This window comes from Salvelinus sp. IW2-2015, linkage group LG6.2 (genome assembly GCF_002910315.2).
Source record: "Salvelinus sp. IW2-2015 linkage group LG6.2, ASM291031v2, whole genome shotgun sequence".
Lineage (NCBI taxonomy): Eukaryota > Metazoa > Chordata > Actinopteri > Salmoniformes > Salmonidae > Salvelinus > Salvelinus sp. IW2-2015.
Window position 1 is genome coordinate 14048069 of NC_036846.1, and position 15496 is coordinate 14063564.

The 15496-nt window shown below is 42.4% G+C and overlaps 1 protein-coding gene across 3 annotated transcripts in view; it reads left to right on the top strand.

Moving 5' to 3' along the window:
* The window catches only part of LOC111965853 (GPI ethanolamine phosphate transferase 2-like), a 133809-nt gene that overhangs the window by 42128 nt on the left and 76185 nt on the right, over positions 1-15496 (top strand). For 2 of the 3 annotated variants that reach the window (XR_011480103.1, XM_023990223.2), the window contains exons 5-6: positions 4240-4378; positions 6421-6633. Coding sequence is in view for 2 of the 3 variants with exons in the window: in XM_023990223.2 (XP_023845991.1) it covers positions 4240-4378; positions 6421-6633 (352 nt within the window). In the remaining variant the exon portion in view is untranslated. Of the gene's footprint in view, positions 1-4239; positions 4379-6420; positions 6634-6798; positions 7334-15496 lie in introns of those variants that run through there. The other variant, XM_023990225.1, reaches the window with a different exon arrangement.

Genomic DNA, 15496 nt, shown 5'->3' on the forward strand with positions numbered 1-15496 from the left:
TTAAGTTTGCTCCGGGATCGACGTAAGCCAATAGTCACCACGGTTTGCAGCTAGCTAGCTGCGAAATCAAGGTGCAAATGTCCAGAGCCTGCGGCTGAAATCCGGGGAAACTGAGGAGAAAAAAAAGGCCCGGTATGCTCCGGTCAGAGTCGCGTTGCACAAAAGTGCCGGTAGATTATCGAGCTAAAGGAATAGCTGATGACCACAAAAACGTGGGCAGCTGAAAACACCAACGCTAAGCCGGCAAACCGGCTAACTTCTGGGCAGCTTCAGATTAGCTTCTGGCTAGCTTCTGGTTAGCTTTCTGGCTAGCTTCTGATTAGCCCCTGGCTAGCTTCCACTGTGGATTTTCAGATTTGAGGTAAATAATACTTTTTTTTGTAATTGGTGAGGCGGGTTGCAGGAAAGCTTTTGCAGGAAAGCTTTTGTATTTGAGTTCTTGGATAATAAAATATATAAAAGATATGCGAAGAAAGGTGTAAATATATATATATACAGGACACGACAATACGAGGACAAAAATGACGTCTGAACTGCTAAGCCATCTTGGAACAAATGTTATGGCATGTGAGTCTGTGTTCATTTCTGTTTCATTATAATCACCCCACCTCATTTGGGTGTATATATATATATATATAAATAAATAATAATAATAAAAAAATATATATATATATAAATAAATATAAGGCCAGTTTTATTGCTTCTTTAATCAGAACAACAGTTTTCAGCTGTGCTAACATCATTGTGAAAGGGTTTTCTAATGATCAATTAGCCTTTTAAAATGATAAACTTGGATTAGCTAACACAACTTGCCATTGGAACACAGGAGTGATGGTTGCTGATAATGGGCCTCTGTACGCCTATGTAGATATTACATAAAATCAGCCGTTTCCAGCTACAGTAGTCATTTACAACATTAACAATGTCTACACTGTATTTCTGATCAATTTGATGTTATTTTAATGGACAAAAAATGTGCTTTTCTTTCAAAAACAAGGACATTTCTAAGTGACCCCAAACTTTTGAACAGTAGTGTGTGTGTGTGTGTGTATTAGAGATCGACCGATTAATCGGAATGGCAGATTAATTAGGGCCGATTTCAAGTTTTCAAAACAATCGGTAATCTGCATTTTTGGACGCCAATTATGGACGATTATATTGCAATCCACGAGGAGACTGCATGGCAGGCTTGACCACCTGTTACCCGAGTGCAGGCAGCAAGGAGCCATGGTAAGTTGCTAGCTAGCATTAAACTTATCTTATAAAAAACAATACATCTTAACATAATCACTAGTTAACTACATATGGTTGATGATATTACTAGTTTAAATAACTTGTCCTGCGTTGCATATAATCAATGCGGTGCCTGAAATTGTGGCACTTCTCTTGCGTTCAGTGTAAGCAGAGTCCGGGTATATGCAGCAGTTTGGGTCGCCTGGCTCATTGCAAACTGTGTGAAAACCATTTCTTATTAACAAAGACCGTAATTAATTTGCCAGAATTTTACATAACATTGAAGGCTGTGCAATGAAACAGCAATATTTAGACTTAGGGTTGCCACCTGTTCGATAAAATACGGAACGGTTCCGTATTTCACTGAAAGAATAAACGTTTTGTTTTCGAAATGATAGTTTCTGGATTTGACAATATTAATGACCAAAGGCTCGTATTTCTGTGTTTATTATATTATAATTAAGTCTATGATTTGATATTTAATAGATTAGTCTGACTGAGCGGTGGTAGGCAGCAGCAGGAGGCTCGTAAGCATTCGTTCAAACAGCACTTTCCTCCGTTTGCCAGCAGCTTTTCGCAATGCTCGAAGCACAGCACTGTTTATGACTTCAAGCCTATCAACTCCCGAGATTAGGCTGGCAATACTATAGTGCCTATAAGAACATACAATAGTCAAAGGTATTTAAATACAAATGATATAGAGAGAAATAGTCCTATAATAACTACAACCTAAAACTTCTTACCTGGGAATATTGAAGACTCATGTTATAAGGAACCACCAGCTTTCATATGTTCTCACGTTCTGAGCAAGGAACTTTAACGTTAGCTTTTTTACATGGCACATATTGCACTTTTACTCTCTTCTCCAATGCTGTGTTTTTGCATTATTTAAACCAAATTGAACATGTTTCATTATTTATTTGAGACTAAATACATAAAATCTATGTACAGTTACATACACTTAGGTTGGAGTTATTAAAACTCGTTTTTCAACCACTCCACAAATTTCTTGTTAACAAACTATAGTTTTGGCAAGTCGGTTAGGACATCTACTTTGTGCATGACACAAGTAATTTTTCCAACTATTGTTTACAGACAGATTATTTCACATATAATTCACCGTATCACAATTCCAGTGGGTCAGAAGTTTACATACACTAAGTTGACTGTGCCTTTAAACAGCTTGCTGAACAAGCATATGAAACAGTGTTTAGACCCTTTACAATGAAGACCTGTGAAGTTATTTGGATTTTTACGAATTATCTTTGAAAGACAGCGTCCTGAAAAAGGGACGTTTCTTTTTTGCTGAGTTTATGTATGTGTGTAGATATGAATGTGTGTGTGTATGTGTGTGTATATTTACACATGTTAAGTTTGCTGAAAATAAACGCAGTTGACAGTGAGAGGACGTTTCTTTTTTTGCTGAGTTTATATCTCAACACCTCATAAGCATTCCTGTCTCTTCTGTAGGTGTTATCCTTGTATTGCTACTGCTGTATCATCAAATTAATTATCTAAGTGAGTCTCAGAAATGGCTAATATGTTAATGTTATGGATATCAGGCTACATATATTAATATGTACTATTTGTAGCCCTTTCCTGGGTAGCTTATCAGAGATCGACATAATATGGAAAAGAATAAACAAAGCAAGAGGGGGAAAAAAACATTCAGCAGTCCATGAATCAGTTGGGTGTGTGTGTGTGTGTGTGTGCTGTGGGGTTGAAGCTAGGAACACATAGGCTTGGCTCTCTCATCTCTTCTATGCTTTTGGGAGGGAGGGTGGACAAAGAGCCTGTCATAGCGGATGTAAGCAATGTCCCTATGCGCTCTGACAGCTTTCATGGCTGGGATAAGTTCTTTCCCGTTCATGAAATGCCAATGAGATCCTACATCTGTAACATGAAATGCCAATGAGTTGAAAAAGTTAGCTGCTCTGTTAGGGCAACCAGCTAAACTGGCAGAGATTCAGGCTTTTGTTAGCTTGCGCTGGCTGCTAAAGGAAGCAGGCTAGCGTGGAAGAGAGTGGCTGAGTGGGTCTTTGAAGTGAAACGGAGCTAACCACCTTTCATTCCCAGAGGAGAGAGCTAGAGAGTGAGCCTAGCCCCTCAGGCGCTGTTTGGAAACTCCACTGTTTCGCTCCAGTGAAGGGAGGACATGAGGCGAGGGTGCTTCTTCCAGCAGCAGGACTCTATTTCAAACACATATTTCCACAACCCCTATTCCTGCCCTGTCTGTGCAATTCTATTGCCTGTTGAATACCACACTTTCTTCCTGATACATCTCTTCTTCTGGACGTCTCAGCCTAAAACATGACGTCATCCTGAAACGGTCTGTTTGAGGTGGGGGTCTGAGGTGGGGTTTTTAAAGTTTTTTTTCTTTCTCTGGAATGTATGCTTTGGCAACAAATACAAGTATAGGACAAGTCAATAACATTATTTGAGTAAGAGTTAACAGATTGTTTCCCCAAAAATTATTTTACCCCCTTTTTCTCCCTAATTTCAATCTTATCTCATCGCTGCAACTCCCCAATGGGCTCATTACCCGCCAAACCGCGCTTCTTAACACCAGCCCGCTTAACCCAGAAGCCAGCTGCACCAATGTGTCGGTGGAAACACCGTTCAACTGATGACCGAAGTCAGCCTGCAGGTGCCCGGCACGCCACATGGAGGTGCTGTAGCGCGATGAGCCAAGTTCAACCCCCCCAGCTAAACCCTCCCCAAACCCAGACGACGGGGGCAAATTGTGCTCTGCCCTATGGGACTCCCGGTCACGTCCGGTTATGACACAGCCTGGGATTGATCCCAGGTCTGTAGTGATGCCGGAAGCACCGTAATACATTAGACCGCTGAGCCACTCCGTAGTCCCTGGATTATGAGCTGTTAAAATGAGATGGTACTTTAACTGTAAGTTGCAGTGAATAAAAGTGTCTGATAAACGACCATTATGTTAACATTTGATCCGCTTATGTGACCTATCTATATCTGCCATGTCCCGTGTCCCCTTAGGAGGCAGAGGGGGCGCTGCCCTACCTGCTGGTGCTGTGTGGGGACCACGGGATGTCCGAGACGGGCAGCCACGGGGGCTCGTCTGAGCATGAGGTCAACACCCCCCTGGTGCTCATCAGCCCCGCCTTCAAGAAGAAAGGTAAGCATTGGCTCTCCTGTTATCCCTCTGTCTGTTTGTCAGTCTGTCTTGGTGTCATTGCTGAAGTAGGCACATGCACACCGGTGTTCAAATGTATCACAACACTTATCCATAATAGTATAGTGAAAATATTGTAGTTACGGCCCACCACTAATATGTCCATTTACATTTGTTTTCACCTAGGAAAAATGTGGTTAAGTGAGGATTAACATGACTTTTGATAGGTAAGGGCCTACTCCAGAGCGCCTGTGCCACACACGTACATGCCTGGTTAAATAAAGGCTACAAAAAATGCACACACAAACATACACACACGGCTGTCACAGCTGAGCTCTCACTGTGAGAAGCGGTGACGTCTTGGCACTGTGTGAAGAGGAGCTCATTAACGTCTCGCCGCTCTGTGACGAACGCGTTCGAGGCCGTTGGTGTGAATGTGATAATTGTTTCTTTATTTGCCACGTCTATTTCTAGATCACTCCTCATGGGTTTATTTCAGGTGGATCAGATTTTACTGAGAGACTGGCTGAGAAATTAAGCGTTGGCAGAAACAGGCTGGTACAGTAACTTGTACTGTAGGACCTCAGACACATGATGGACAGGCTGGTACAGTAACTTGTACTGTAGGACCTCAGACACATGATGGAAGGCTGTACAGTAATTTGTACTGTAGAGCGCTCAGACACATGATGACAGGCTGGTACATAACTTGTACTGTAGACCTCAGACACATGATGGACAGGCCTGGTACAGTAACTTGTACTGTAGGACCTCAGACACATGATGGACAGGCATGGTACAGTAACTTGTACTGTAGGACCTCAGACACATGATGGACAGGCTGGTACAGTAACTTGTACTGTAGGATCAGACCATATGATGGACAGGCTGGTACAGTAACTTGTACTGTAGGACCTCAGACACATGATGGACAGGCTGGTACAGTAACTTGTACTGTAGGACTCAGACACATGATGGACAGGCTGGTACAGTAAACTGTGTACTGTAGGACTCAGAACATGATGGACAGGCTGGTACAGTAACTTTGTACTGTAGGACCTCAGACACATGATGGACAGGCTGGTACAGTACGTTGTACTGTAGACTCAGACACATGATGGACAGGCTGGACAGTAACTTGTACTGTAGGACCTCAGACACATGATGGACAGGCTGGTACAGTAACTGTGTACTGTAGGACCTAGACAATGATGGACAGGCTGGTACAGCAGTACTTGTACTGTAGGACTCAGACACATGATGGCAGGCTGGTACAGTAACTTGTATGTAGGACCTCAGACACATGATGGACAGGCTGGTACAGTAACTTGTACTGTAGGACCTCAGACACATGGATGGACAGGCTGGTCAGTAACTTGTACTGTAGGACCTTAGACACATGATGGACAGGCTGGTACAGTAACTTGTACTGTAGGACCTCAGACACATGATGGACAGGCTGGTACAGTAACTTGTACTGTAGGACCTAGACACATGATGGACATGAGGCTGGTAGAGTAACTTGTAGCTGTAGGGACTAGACACATGATGGACAGGCTGGTACAGTAACTTGTACTGTAGGACCTCAGACACATGATGGACACAGAGCTCATGTTCTGGATTGTCCTGTCAACTCAACTGGCAGGATTTAAGCTTGAGCTTTTATCAAACCTAAAAACAGGACACAGCAGTATATATATATATATATATATATATATATATATATTTATATTTATTTATTTATTTAATAATGGGTTTTATTTTAAGGTGTGCTACACAAAGTGAATGAATCATTGTTATTGAAGTATGACGTAGAGGAGTAGGGGTTGATTAGAGATGCGGTACATATGTTCTGCTCCTGTGACTTTTCACTTAATTTCTCAACTGTATACGTGTGTGAATGTACGTACGCGCACGCTTGTGTGTTTGTGTACGCATGCGTTTGTGTGTGTACGTGTGCGTTTCTGTCTGTCTTGTGCATGTGTGCCTCCTTGCGCCCTCTTGTTTCTATATCCTGAGATACTGTCTCTACTCCTTATAAACAGTAGGGATGGAGAAACCGTCAACAGTAGAGCAGGTGGACCTGACCCCGACACTGGCTCTTGGTCTGGGCCTACCCATCTCCCAGAACAGCGTGGGCCGACTCATCCAGCCCGTGGTTGAGGAGGCCTCGCTCAGGGACCAGCTGCGCTTCCTGCACCTCAACGGTCACCAGCTGAGCTACCTGCTGAAGGACAGCATGCCAGCCTATGAGAAAGGTAAGAGGGAATAGTGTGGGTCAGTGCAGGGGTAGTGCCAGATCAGAGCAAGGCTAAATCAGCTTCCAGCCTCCCAAAGTCAATGTGTACTTTGGACCCGTTCCGAAATGAATCCGTGGCTTTCCCACCCAACCCAACATGCATAAAACATTTTTTTTTTTAAAGGAGACCGGTTCCAAAATGACCCGAGGACAGTCAGAACCATTCCGAAATGGCCAGTGGAAAAACAGGCGCAAACGGACCCATGCTGTTTTGATCTGAAAGACCCATTCGGCTCCGAGAGAGGGAAAGAAACCTATGCCATCAATAAACGAGTGATATTGGCCAAATTATCAATCCTTAAAAACTGCTAAATGACATAAAACAAGCCAGAAGAAAATTATATTTCGATGTGTCGCATAATCCAAACATTATAGCTTATTGTTTTATTGTTTTTTACTTTCCTAAAACAATAAGTTGTTCACCTCACGATTCAGATGTTGGAGATTTGAGCGCTCAATTTATCAGGGCATTGCATGCATTTAAGTTTATAGGCCTAGGCTCCACTGTATGATATTGATATTTAAAAAAATATATATATATAAAGGAAGAGAAGCTTAGGCCTAGCCCAGAGAGAAAGATGGAGATTTCTGCCACCAACATGCGTTCTCTATCCTTGTCTGATAGGCTTCTACTGCTATACAGATGTAGGCGTACTATACAGGAGGAAGAATTTGGCGTGCATAATATTTTTTTAAATAAAGATGATCATTATATTGTTACTCCTTTAATCTGACTTTGGTAGGCCTAAAACATTCTTCCTCACCTCAAGTTCAACTGAGTCAGTTGGACTGCTGGTGCGCACTGCCTTCATAGGCCTGTAGTAGCTAAGCCTAGTGACAATACCACACCAGACCTTCACAAAAGTTCATTAGGGTAATATCAAAGTAAGTCAAGTCATTGTTTATAGGTAAAATATGATCCGTAGGCCTACCCAACAAATGACAGCAATAGGCTGATATTTATTTTACATCCAGCCTACTTTAAACTTGTATCTTAAATTAAATACAGAGCACAAAATTGAAAAGACAACTTAATTTAGCTATGAAAATGTCTCAACAAAATGAAACAAAACACTTTTAGCATATTTAAAGAAATGTTTTAGATTCTAAAAAAGCTTATAATAATGATAAAACAAATTATAATAAATACGAAAACAAATAAATAAAAGTTTGAAAATAGCATCAAACCTGAATAGCGAGTTGCACACATTCCATTTGGCCGCGCCAATGTTCTTCTCATCTTTATCCCTTAAACTTGTCCTCACAGAAGACTATACTCTTTCACCTCTTTTGTTTTACTTAAATGAAAAAGGCCTCCATCTTTGCAATCAACAGTTGCCTAGGCCAAAGCTCCTTTCACTCGTGGTCTCTCTCTCTTCAGCAACAGGTGCACGTGAGGTGAGTGGCCGGAACCAGTTTCAGCTGGACATTAACTACAGTATATGTTTTATTGAGTTGCAATTGGCGAAGTTCTGATCACCTCGCACATTAAATTAACAGAGGACAGATCCAGTCGCTAAATCAATTATAATTGCACATACCTGAGACCTGTGGCAATTATATAAGACCCCACCCAGATCTGAGACAAAAGTCAGAATTTATGGTCTCGGAATTTCAGGTTTGTTGGACCCGTGAAGACCTCTAGTGTGTACAAAGCTATTCGGATAAAGCCAAGATAAGTGGCTCAATTCAAGTATTTTATTAATAACACAAGGATACACAAGCAATGTGTATGTGTGGCATACACACACACCCCCAAAGCACATATGTTCCTGCAACCATTTATGTCTGTAAATAGATGTATTGACAACCGCAAAGGATTCAACCGGTTTAAGTTACAAAGATTGCATTTGGTTGCCTCTCTACAGAAGACAATCATCATTCTCTTTCTACACACACACACACACACACACACACACACACACACACACACACACACACACACACACACACACACACACACACACACACCTGTGTTTAGGCTATGTTGTATACATGTCAGAGTGTGGCTGTGAGGCCTGTCCTTCGCCTATTACAGTGGATGTTCTGTATCAGGTGTTTGTCTATTGAGATTGCATGGCTGTGTGCTCGATTTTAAACAACTGTAAGCAACTGGTGTGGTTGAAATAGCCGAATCCACTAATTTGAAGGGGTGCCCACATGCTTTTGTATATACAGTACCAGTCAAAAGTTCAAACACACCTACTCATTCAAGGGTTTTTCTTTATTTTTACTATTTTCTACATTGTAGAATAATAGTGAAGACATCAAAAATATGAAATAACACATATTGAATCATGTAGTAACCAATAAAGTGTTAAACAAATCAAAATATATTTTATAATTGAGATTCTTCAAAGTAGCCACCCTTTGTCTTGATGACAGCTTTGCACACTCTTGGCATTCTCTCAACCAGCTTCATGAGGTAGTAACCTGGAATACATTTCAATTAACAGGTGTGCCTTGTTAATTTGTGGAATTCCATTCCTTCTTAATGCGTTTGAATCAATCCGTTGTGTTGTGACAAGGTAGGGTTGGTATTAGAGGTCGACCGATTAATCGGAATGGCCGATTAATTAGGGCCAATTTCAAGTTTTCATAACAATCGGTAATCAGCATTTTTGGACACCGATTATGGGCGATTACATTGCACTCCACGAGGAGACTGCGTGGCAGGCTGACTACCTGACTACCTGTTATGCGAGTGCAGCAAGGAGCCAAGGTAAGGTGCTAGCTAGCATTAAACTTATCTTATAAAAAACAATCAATCTTAACATAATCACTAGTTAACTACACATGGTTGATGATATTACTAGTTTATCTAGCTTGTCCTGCATTGCATATAATTGATGCGGTGCCTGTTAATTTATCATTGAATCACAGCCTACTTCGCCAAGCGGGTGATTTAACAAGCGCGTTCGCGAAAAAGCACTGTCGTTGCACCAATGAGTACCTAACCATAAACATCAACGCCTTTCTTAAATTCAATACACAAGTATATCTTTTTAAACCTGCATATTTAGTTAATATTGCCTGCTAACATGAATTTCTTTTAACTAGGGAAATTGTGTCAATTCTCTTGCGTTCTGTGCAACAGAACGCAAGCCTATCAACTCCTGAGATTAGGCTGGCAATACTAAAGTACCTATTAGAACATCCAATAGTCAAAGGTATATGAAATACAAATGGTATAGAGAGAAATAGTCCTATAATAACTACAACCTAAAACTTCTTACCTGGGAATGTTGAAGACTCATGTTATAAGGAACCACCAGGAACCACCATATGTTCTCACGTTCTGAGCAAGGAACTTAAACATTAGCTTTTTAACATGGCACTTTTACTTTCTTCTCCAACACTTTGTTTTTGCAATATTTAAACCAAATTGAACATGTTTCATTATTAATTTGAGACTAAATAGATTTTATTGATGTATTATATTAAGTTAAAATAAAAGTTTTCATTGTTCGTTCAGTATTCAGTATAAAATAAAGGGAACACTAAAATAACACATCCTAGATCTGAATGAATGAAATATTCTTATTAAATACTTTTTTCTTTACATAGTTGAATGTACTGACAACAAAATCACACAAAAATTATCAATGGAAATCAAATTTATCAACCCATGGAGGTCTGGATTTGGAGTCACACTCAAAATTAAAGTGGAAAACCACACTACAGGCTGATCCAACTTTGATGTTGTCTTAAAAAAGTTCAAATGGGCTCAGTGGTGTTGTGTGGCCTCCACGCTGCCTGTATGACCTCCTAAACGCGTGGGCATGCTCCTGATGAGGTGGGCATGGTCTCCTGAGGGATTCCTCCCATGACTGGACTAAAGCATTCGCCAACTCCCTGGACAGTCTGTCGGAATGCACGTGGATTGGTGGATGGACCGAGACATGTGTCCAGATGTGCTCAATGGATTCAGGCTTTGCGGGACGGGCGTGCCAGCCATAGCATCAATGCCGTTCTCTCTGCAGGAATGCTGCACACACTCAGCCACCGTGACGGTTAGCATATGTCTTGCATTAGAGGACCCAGGGCAACCACACCAGCTATTGGTCTCACAAGGGGTCTGGAGGATCTCATCCGGTACTCAATGGAGAGTCAGTGACTACCTCTGGGAGCACAAAAGAATGCCACGACACATGACTGAGCCCCAGCGCAACCGGTCAGTGCTGGAGGATGTTGCAGGCAGCAGAAGTTCTCCATGGCCGTTCAGATCTGTCACGTTGTCTATGTGCTCAGTGTGAACTGCTTTCATCTGTGAAGACAAGGGGCCGCGCTGGCGATTTGCCCTTTGTGTTCTCTGGCAATTGCAAACGTCCTGCACGGTGTTGGGCTGTGCAAACCCCCAGCTGTGGACGTCGGCCTCTATACACCACTAATGGAGTCTGTTTCTGACGCTGTATTGAGCAGAGATGCACATTTGTGGCCTGCTGGAGGTCATTTTGCGGGTCTGGCAGTGCTCTCCTGCTCCTCTTGACCAAAGCGGAGGGCGGTCCTGCTGCGGGTTTTTGCTCCTACGGCTACTCCATGTCCATCTGATGTATGGCTGTCTCGCTGGTAGCGCTCATGTCTGCGAACGCTACGCTGACAGCACAGAAACCTTCTTGCCAGCTCGATTGATGTGCATCTGATGAGCTGCCCACCTGACAAGTGTGGGTTGTTAGCTCCGTCTCATGCTACCACTGAGTGAAAGCACGCCAGGATTCAAAGTGACGCAAACATAGCCCAGGAGCATAGAAATGGAGAAGTGGTCTGTGGTCACACTGCAGGAACACTCCTATTATTGGGGGTGTCTTGCTAATTGCCTATAATTTCCACCTGTGTCTATTCCATTTGCACAACAGCATGTGAAATTTATTGTCAATCAGTGTTGCTTCCTAAGTGGACAGTTTGATTTCACAGAAGTGTGATTGACTTGGAGTTACATTGTGTTGTTTAAGTGTTCCCTTTATTTTTTTGAGCAGTGTATATAAAAATCAGCCGGTATCAGCTTATTTGGCTCCTCCAATAATCGGTATCGGCGTTGAAAAATCATAATTGGTCGACCTCTAGTTGGTATACAGATACAGATAGCACTATTTGGTAAAATACAAAATATTATGGCAAGAACAGCTAAAATAAGCAAAGGGAAACGACAGTCCGTCATTACTATAGGACATGAATGTCAGTCAATGCAGAAAATGTTAACTTTCTTTAAGTGCAGTCGGAAAAACCACAAATTGCTATGATGAAGCTGGCTCTCATGGGGACTGCCACAGGAAAGGAAGACCCAGAGTAACCTCTGCTGCCGAGGATAAGTTCATTAGAGTTACCAGCCTCAGAAATTGCAGCCCAATAAATGCTTCATGGAGTTCAAGTAACAGACACATCTCAACATTAACTGTTCAGAGGAGACTGCGTGAATCAGGCCTTCGTGGTTGAATTGCTGCAAAGAAACCACTACTAAAGGACACCAATAATAATAAGAGACTTTCTTGTGCCAAGAAACACGAGCAATGGACATTAGACCGGTGGAAATCTGTCCTTTGGTCTGATGAATCCAAATTTGAGATTTTTGGTTCCAACCGCCGTGTCTTTGTGAGAAGCAGAGTAGGTGAACGGATGATCTCCGCATGTGTGGTTCCCACCGTGAAGCATGGAGGAGGTGTGATGGTTTGGGGGGCTTTGCTGGTGACACTGTGTGATTTATTTAGAATTCAAGGCACACTTAACCAGCATGGCTACCCCTGCATTCTGCAGCGATACACCATCCCATCGTTGTTTTTCAACAGGACAATGACCCAACACACCTCCAGGCTGTGTAAGGGCTATTTGACCAAGAAGGAGAGTGATGGAGTGATGCATCAGATGACCTGCCCTCCACAATCACCCAACCTCAACCCAATTAAGATTGATTGGGATGAGTTGGACCGCAGTGTGAAGGAAAAGCAGCCAACAAGTACTCAGCATATGTGGGAACTCTTTCAAGACTGTTGGAAAAGCATTCCAGGTGAAGCTGGTTGAGAGAATACCAGTAGTGTGCAAAGCTCCCATCAAGGCAAAGGGTGGCTACTTAGAAGATTCTAAAATAAGTTTTGTTTTAACACTTTTTTTGTTTGTTTACTACATGATTCCATATGTGTTATTTCATCATTTTGATGTCCTCACTATCATTCTACAATGTAGAAAATAGTAAAAAATAAAGAAAAACCCTTGAATGAGTAGGTGTGTCCAATCTTTTGACTGGTACTGTATAGTGTATGATACCTTATTGATGTCACTTGTTAAATCCACTTCAATCAATGTAGATGAAACGGAGGAGACAGGTTAAAATATTTTTTAGCCTTGAGGCAATTGAGACATTTATGTGTGCCATTCAGAGGATGAATGGGCAAGATAAAAGATATAAGTGCCTTTAAACGGGGTATGGTAGTAGGAGCTAGGCGCACCGGTTTGAGTGTGTCATGAACTGCAATGCTGCTCGGTTTTTGACGCTCCAGTGTATATCAGTTTCTAGTGTATATCAAGAACGGTCTACCACCCAAAGGACATCCAGGCAACGGCAGGCCAGTACTCGAAAACGGGTCATTGATGAAAGAGGACAAAGGAGGCTGACACATTGTGCAGAGCAACAGATGGACAACAGTTAGTCAACTGACAGTCAAATCAAATCAAATTTTATTTGTCACATACACATGGTTAGCAGATGTTAATGCGAGTGTAGCGAAATGCTTGTGCTTCTAGTTCCGACAATGCAGTAATAACCAACGTGTAATCTAACCTAACAATTCCACAACTACTACTTTATACACACACAAGTGTAAAGGGATAAACAATATGTACATAAAAATATATGAATGAGTGATGGTACAGAACGGCATAGGCAAGATGCAGTAGATGGTATAGAGTACAGTATATACATATGAGATGAGTAATCTAGGGTATATAAACATAAAGTGGCATAGTTTAAAGTGGCTAGTGATACATGTATTACATAAAGATGGCAAGATGCAGTAGATGATATAGAGTACAGTATATACATATGAGATGAGTAATGTAGGGTATGTAAACATTATATTAAGTTGCATTGTTTAAAGTGGCTAGTGATACATTTTYACATAMATTTCCATCAATTCCCATTATTAAAGTGGCTGGAGTTGAGTCAGTATGTTGGCAGCAGCCACTAAATGTTAGTGGTGGCTGTTTAACAGTCTGATGGCCTTGAGATAGAAGCTGTTTTTCAGTCTCTCGGTCCCTGCTTTGATGCACCTGTCCAGTACAACATTAGTGCCCAAAATAATGCACAACTCGTCGTACCTTGACACGAATGGGGTATGGCAGCCAACGACCTTACAGAGTTCCACTTATTTCAGCAAAAAAATCAACTGCAGCTGCATTGGGCTAAGGAATGAAAACACTGGAGAAGTGGAAAAACATTGCCTGGACTGATGAATCCCGGTTCCTGCTGGTTCACGCTGGTGGGTGACTAGGATATGGAGAAAAACACATGGGTACATGCATCCATCGTGGTGGTGGTGTGGGGTGTGTTTTCATGGCACACGTTGGGCCCTGTGATAAAATTGGAGCAACATTTAAATGCCACAGCATATTTGAACATCATTGCCAATCAGGTGCATCCGTTCATGTGCGAATAGATTTTTCAGCAGGATGCTGCCCCATGCTACAAGGCTAGGATTGTCCAGGAGTGGTTCCACAAACATGACAGTGAATTCAGCTTACCGCAGTGGCCTGCCCATTCACCAGATCTCAATTCAATTTGAGTATCTGTGGGATGAGATGGAACAAGCTTTTCGTAGTAGAAATCCACTACTAGCCAACTTGACACAACTGTGGGAAGCATTGGAGATAACATGGGCCAGCATCTCTGTGGAACGCTTTCGACACATTGTAGAGTCCATAGTCTGGCTAAATGAGTATATTCTGAGGGCAAAAGGTGGTGCAACTCAATATTAGGAATGTGTTCCTAATATTTTGTACGCTCTGTACAACGTTTACTTCTGTACATTTACACTGAGGTAATAGTGGTTCTGAGGTCTCACTAGGTTGGAACATGGAGCCTACAATTCCAGGTTTGTGGGTTTGATTTCCCCAGGTTTCCCATGTTGAATATGTAAAGTTTGGCACTGTGGTATGTCAGAATCCCTTGAAGATTCTCTGCTGGTGTTCCAACTATATAGAACAGTACAGGAACATATTCCATATTCTTTTTGAGGTAGGGTTCGTTCCTGCTGTAGAATGTGTTCTAGCTGGCTTCAGAATGATGTGTTGTTCTAGCTGGCTTCAGAATGATGTGTTGATCTAGCTGGCTTCAGAAGGATGTGTGGGCGTGCGCGGGCGTTAGTGAGTGTTTGTGTGTGTGTGGGTGAGTGTGTGGCCGTGAGTTAGTGAGTATTTGTGTATGGGCGCGTGAGTGTGTCTCTCTCCTCAGAGTACTTGCACCTGATCAACGTCAAGTCTCACAATGCAGATTCGTATCGGTGAATGTGTGTCAAAACACAGGCTGGACACAAAGAGACGTCGAATTCAGACATTTGAGAACGTTTGGAGGACGTCGATATATGCCATCGACGGCGCTCACCCACCAAAAATGTAAAATTATGGCATAGCACTGGGCTGGAACTCACGAGGCTCAGAGCCAGAGAGCTGCCTTGACCACTGTAGTACTCGGAGCCAGAGGCTGCCTAGACTATTGCACCAGTCAGAGCCAGAGACCTGCCTAAACCACTGCACCAGTCAGAGCCAGAGAGCTGCCTAGACCGCCGCACTGCTCGGCGCCAGAGAGCTGCCTAGACCGCCGCACCGCTCGGAGC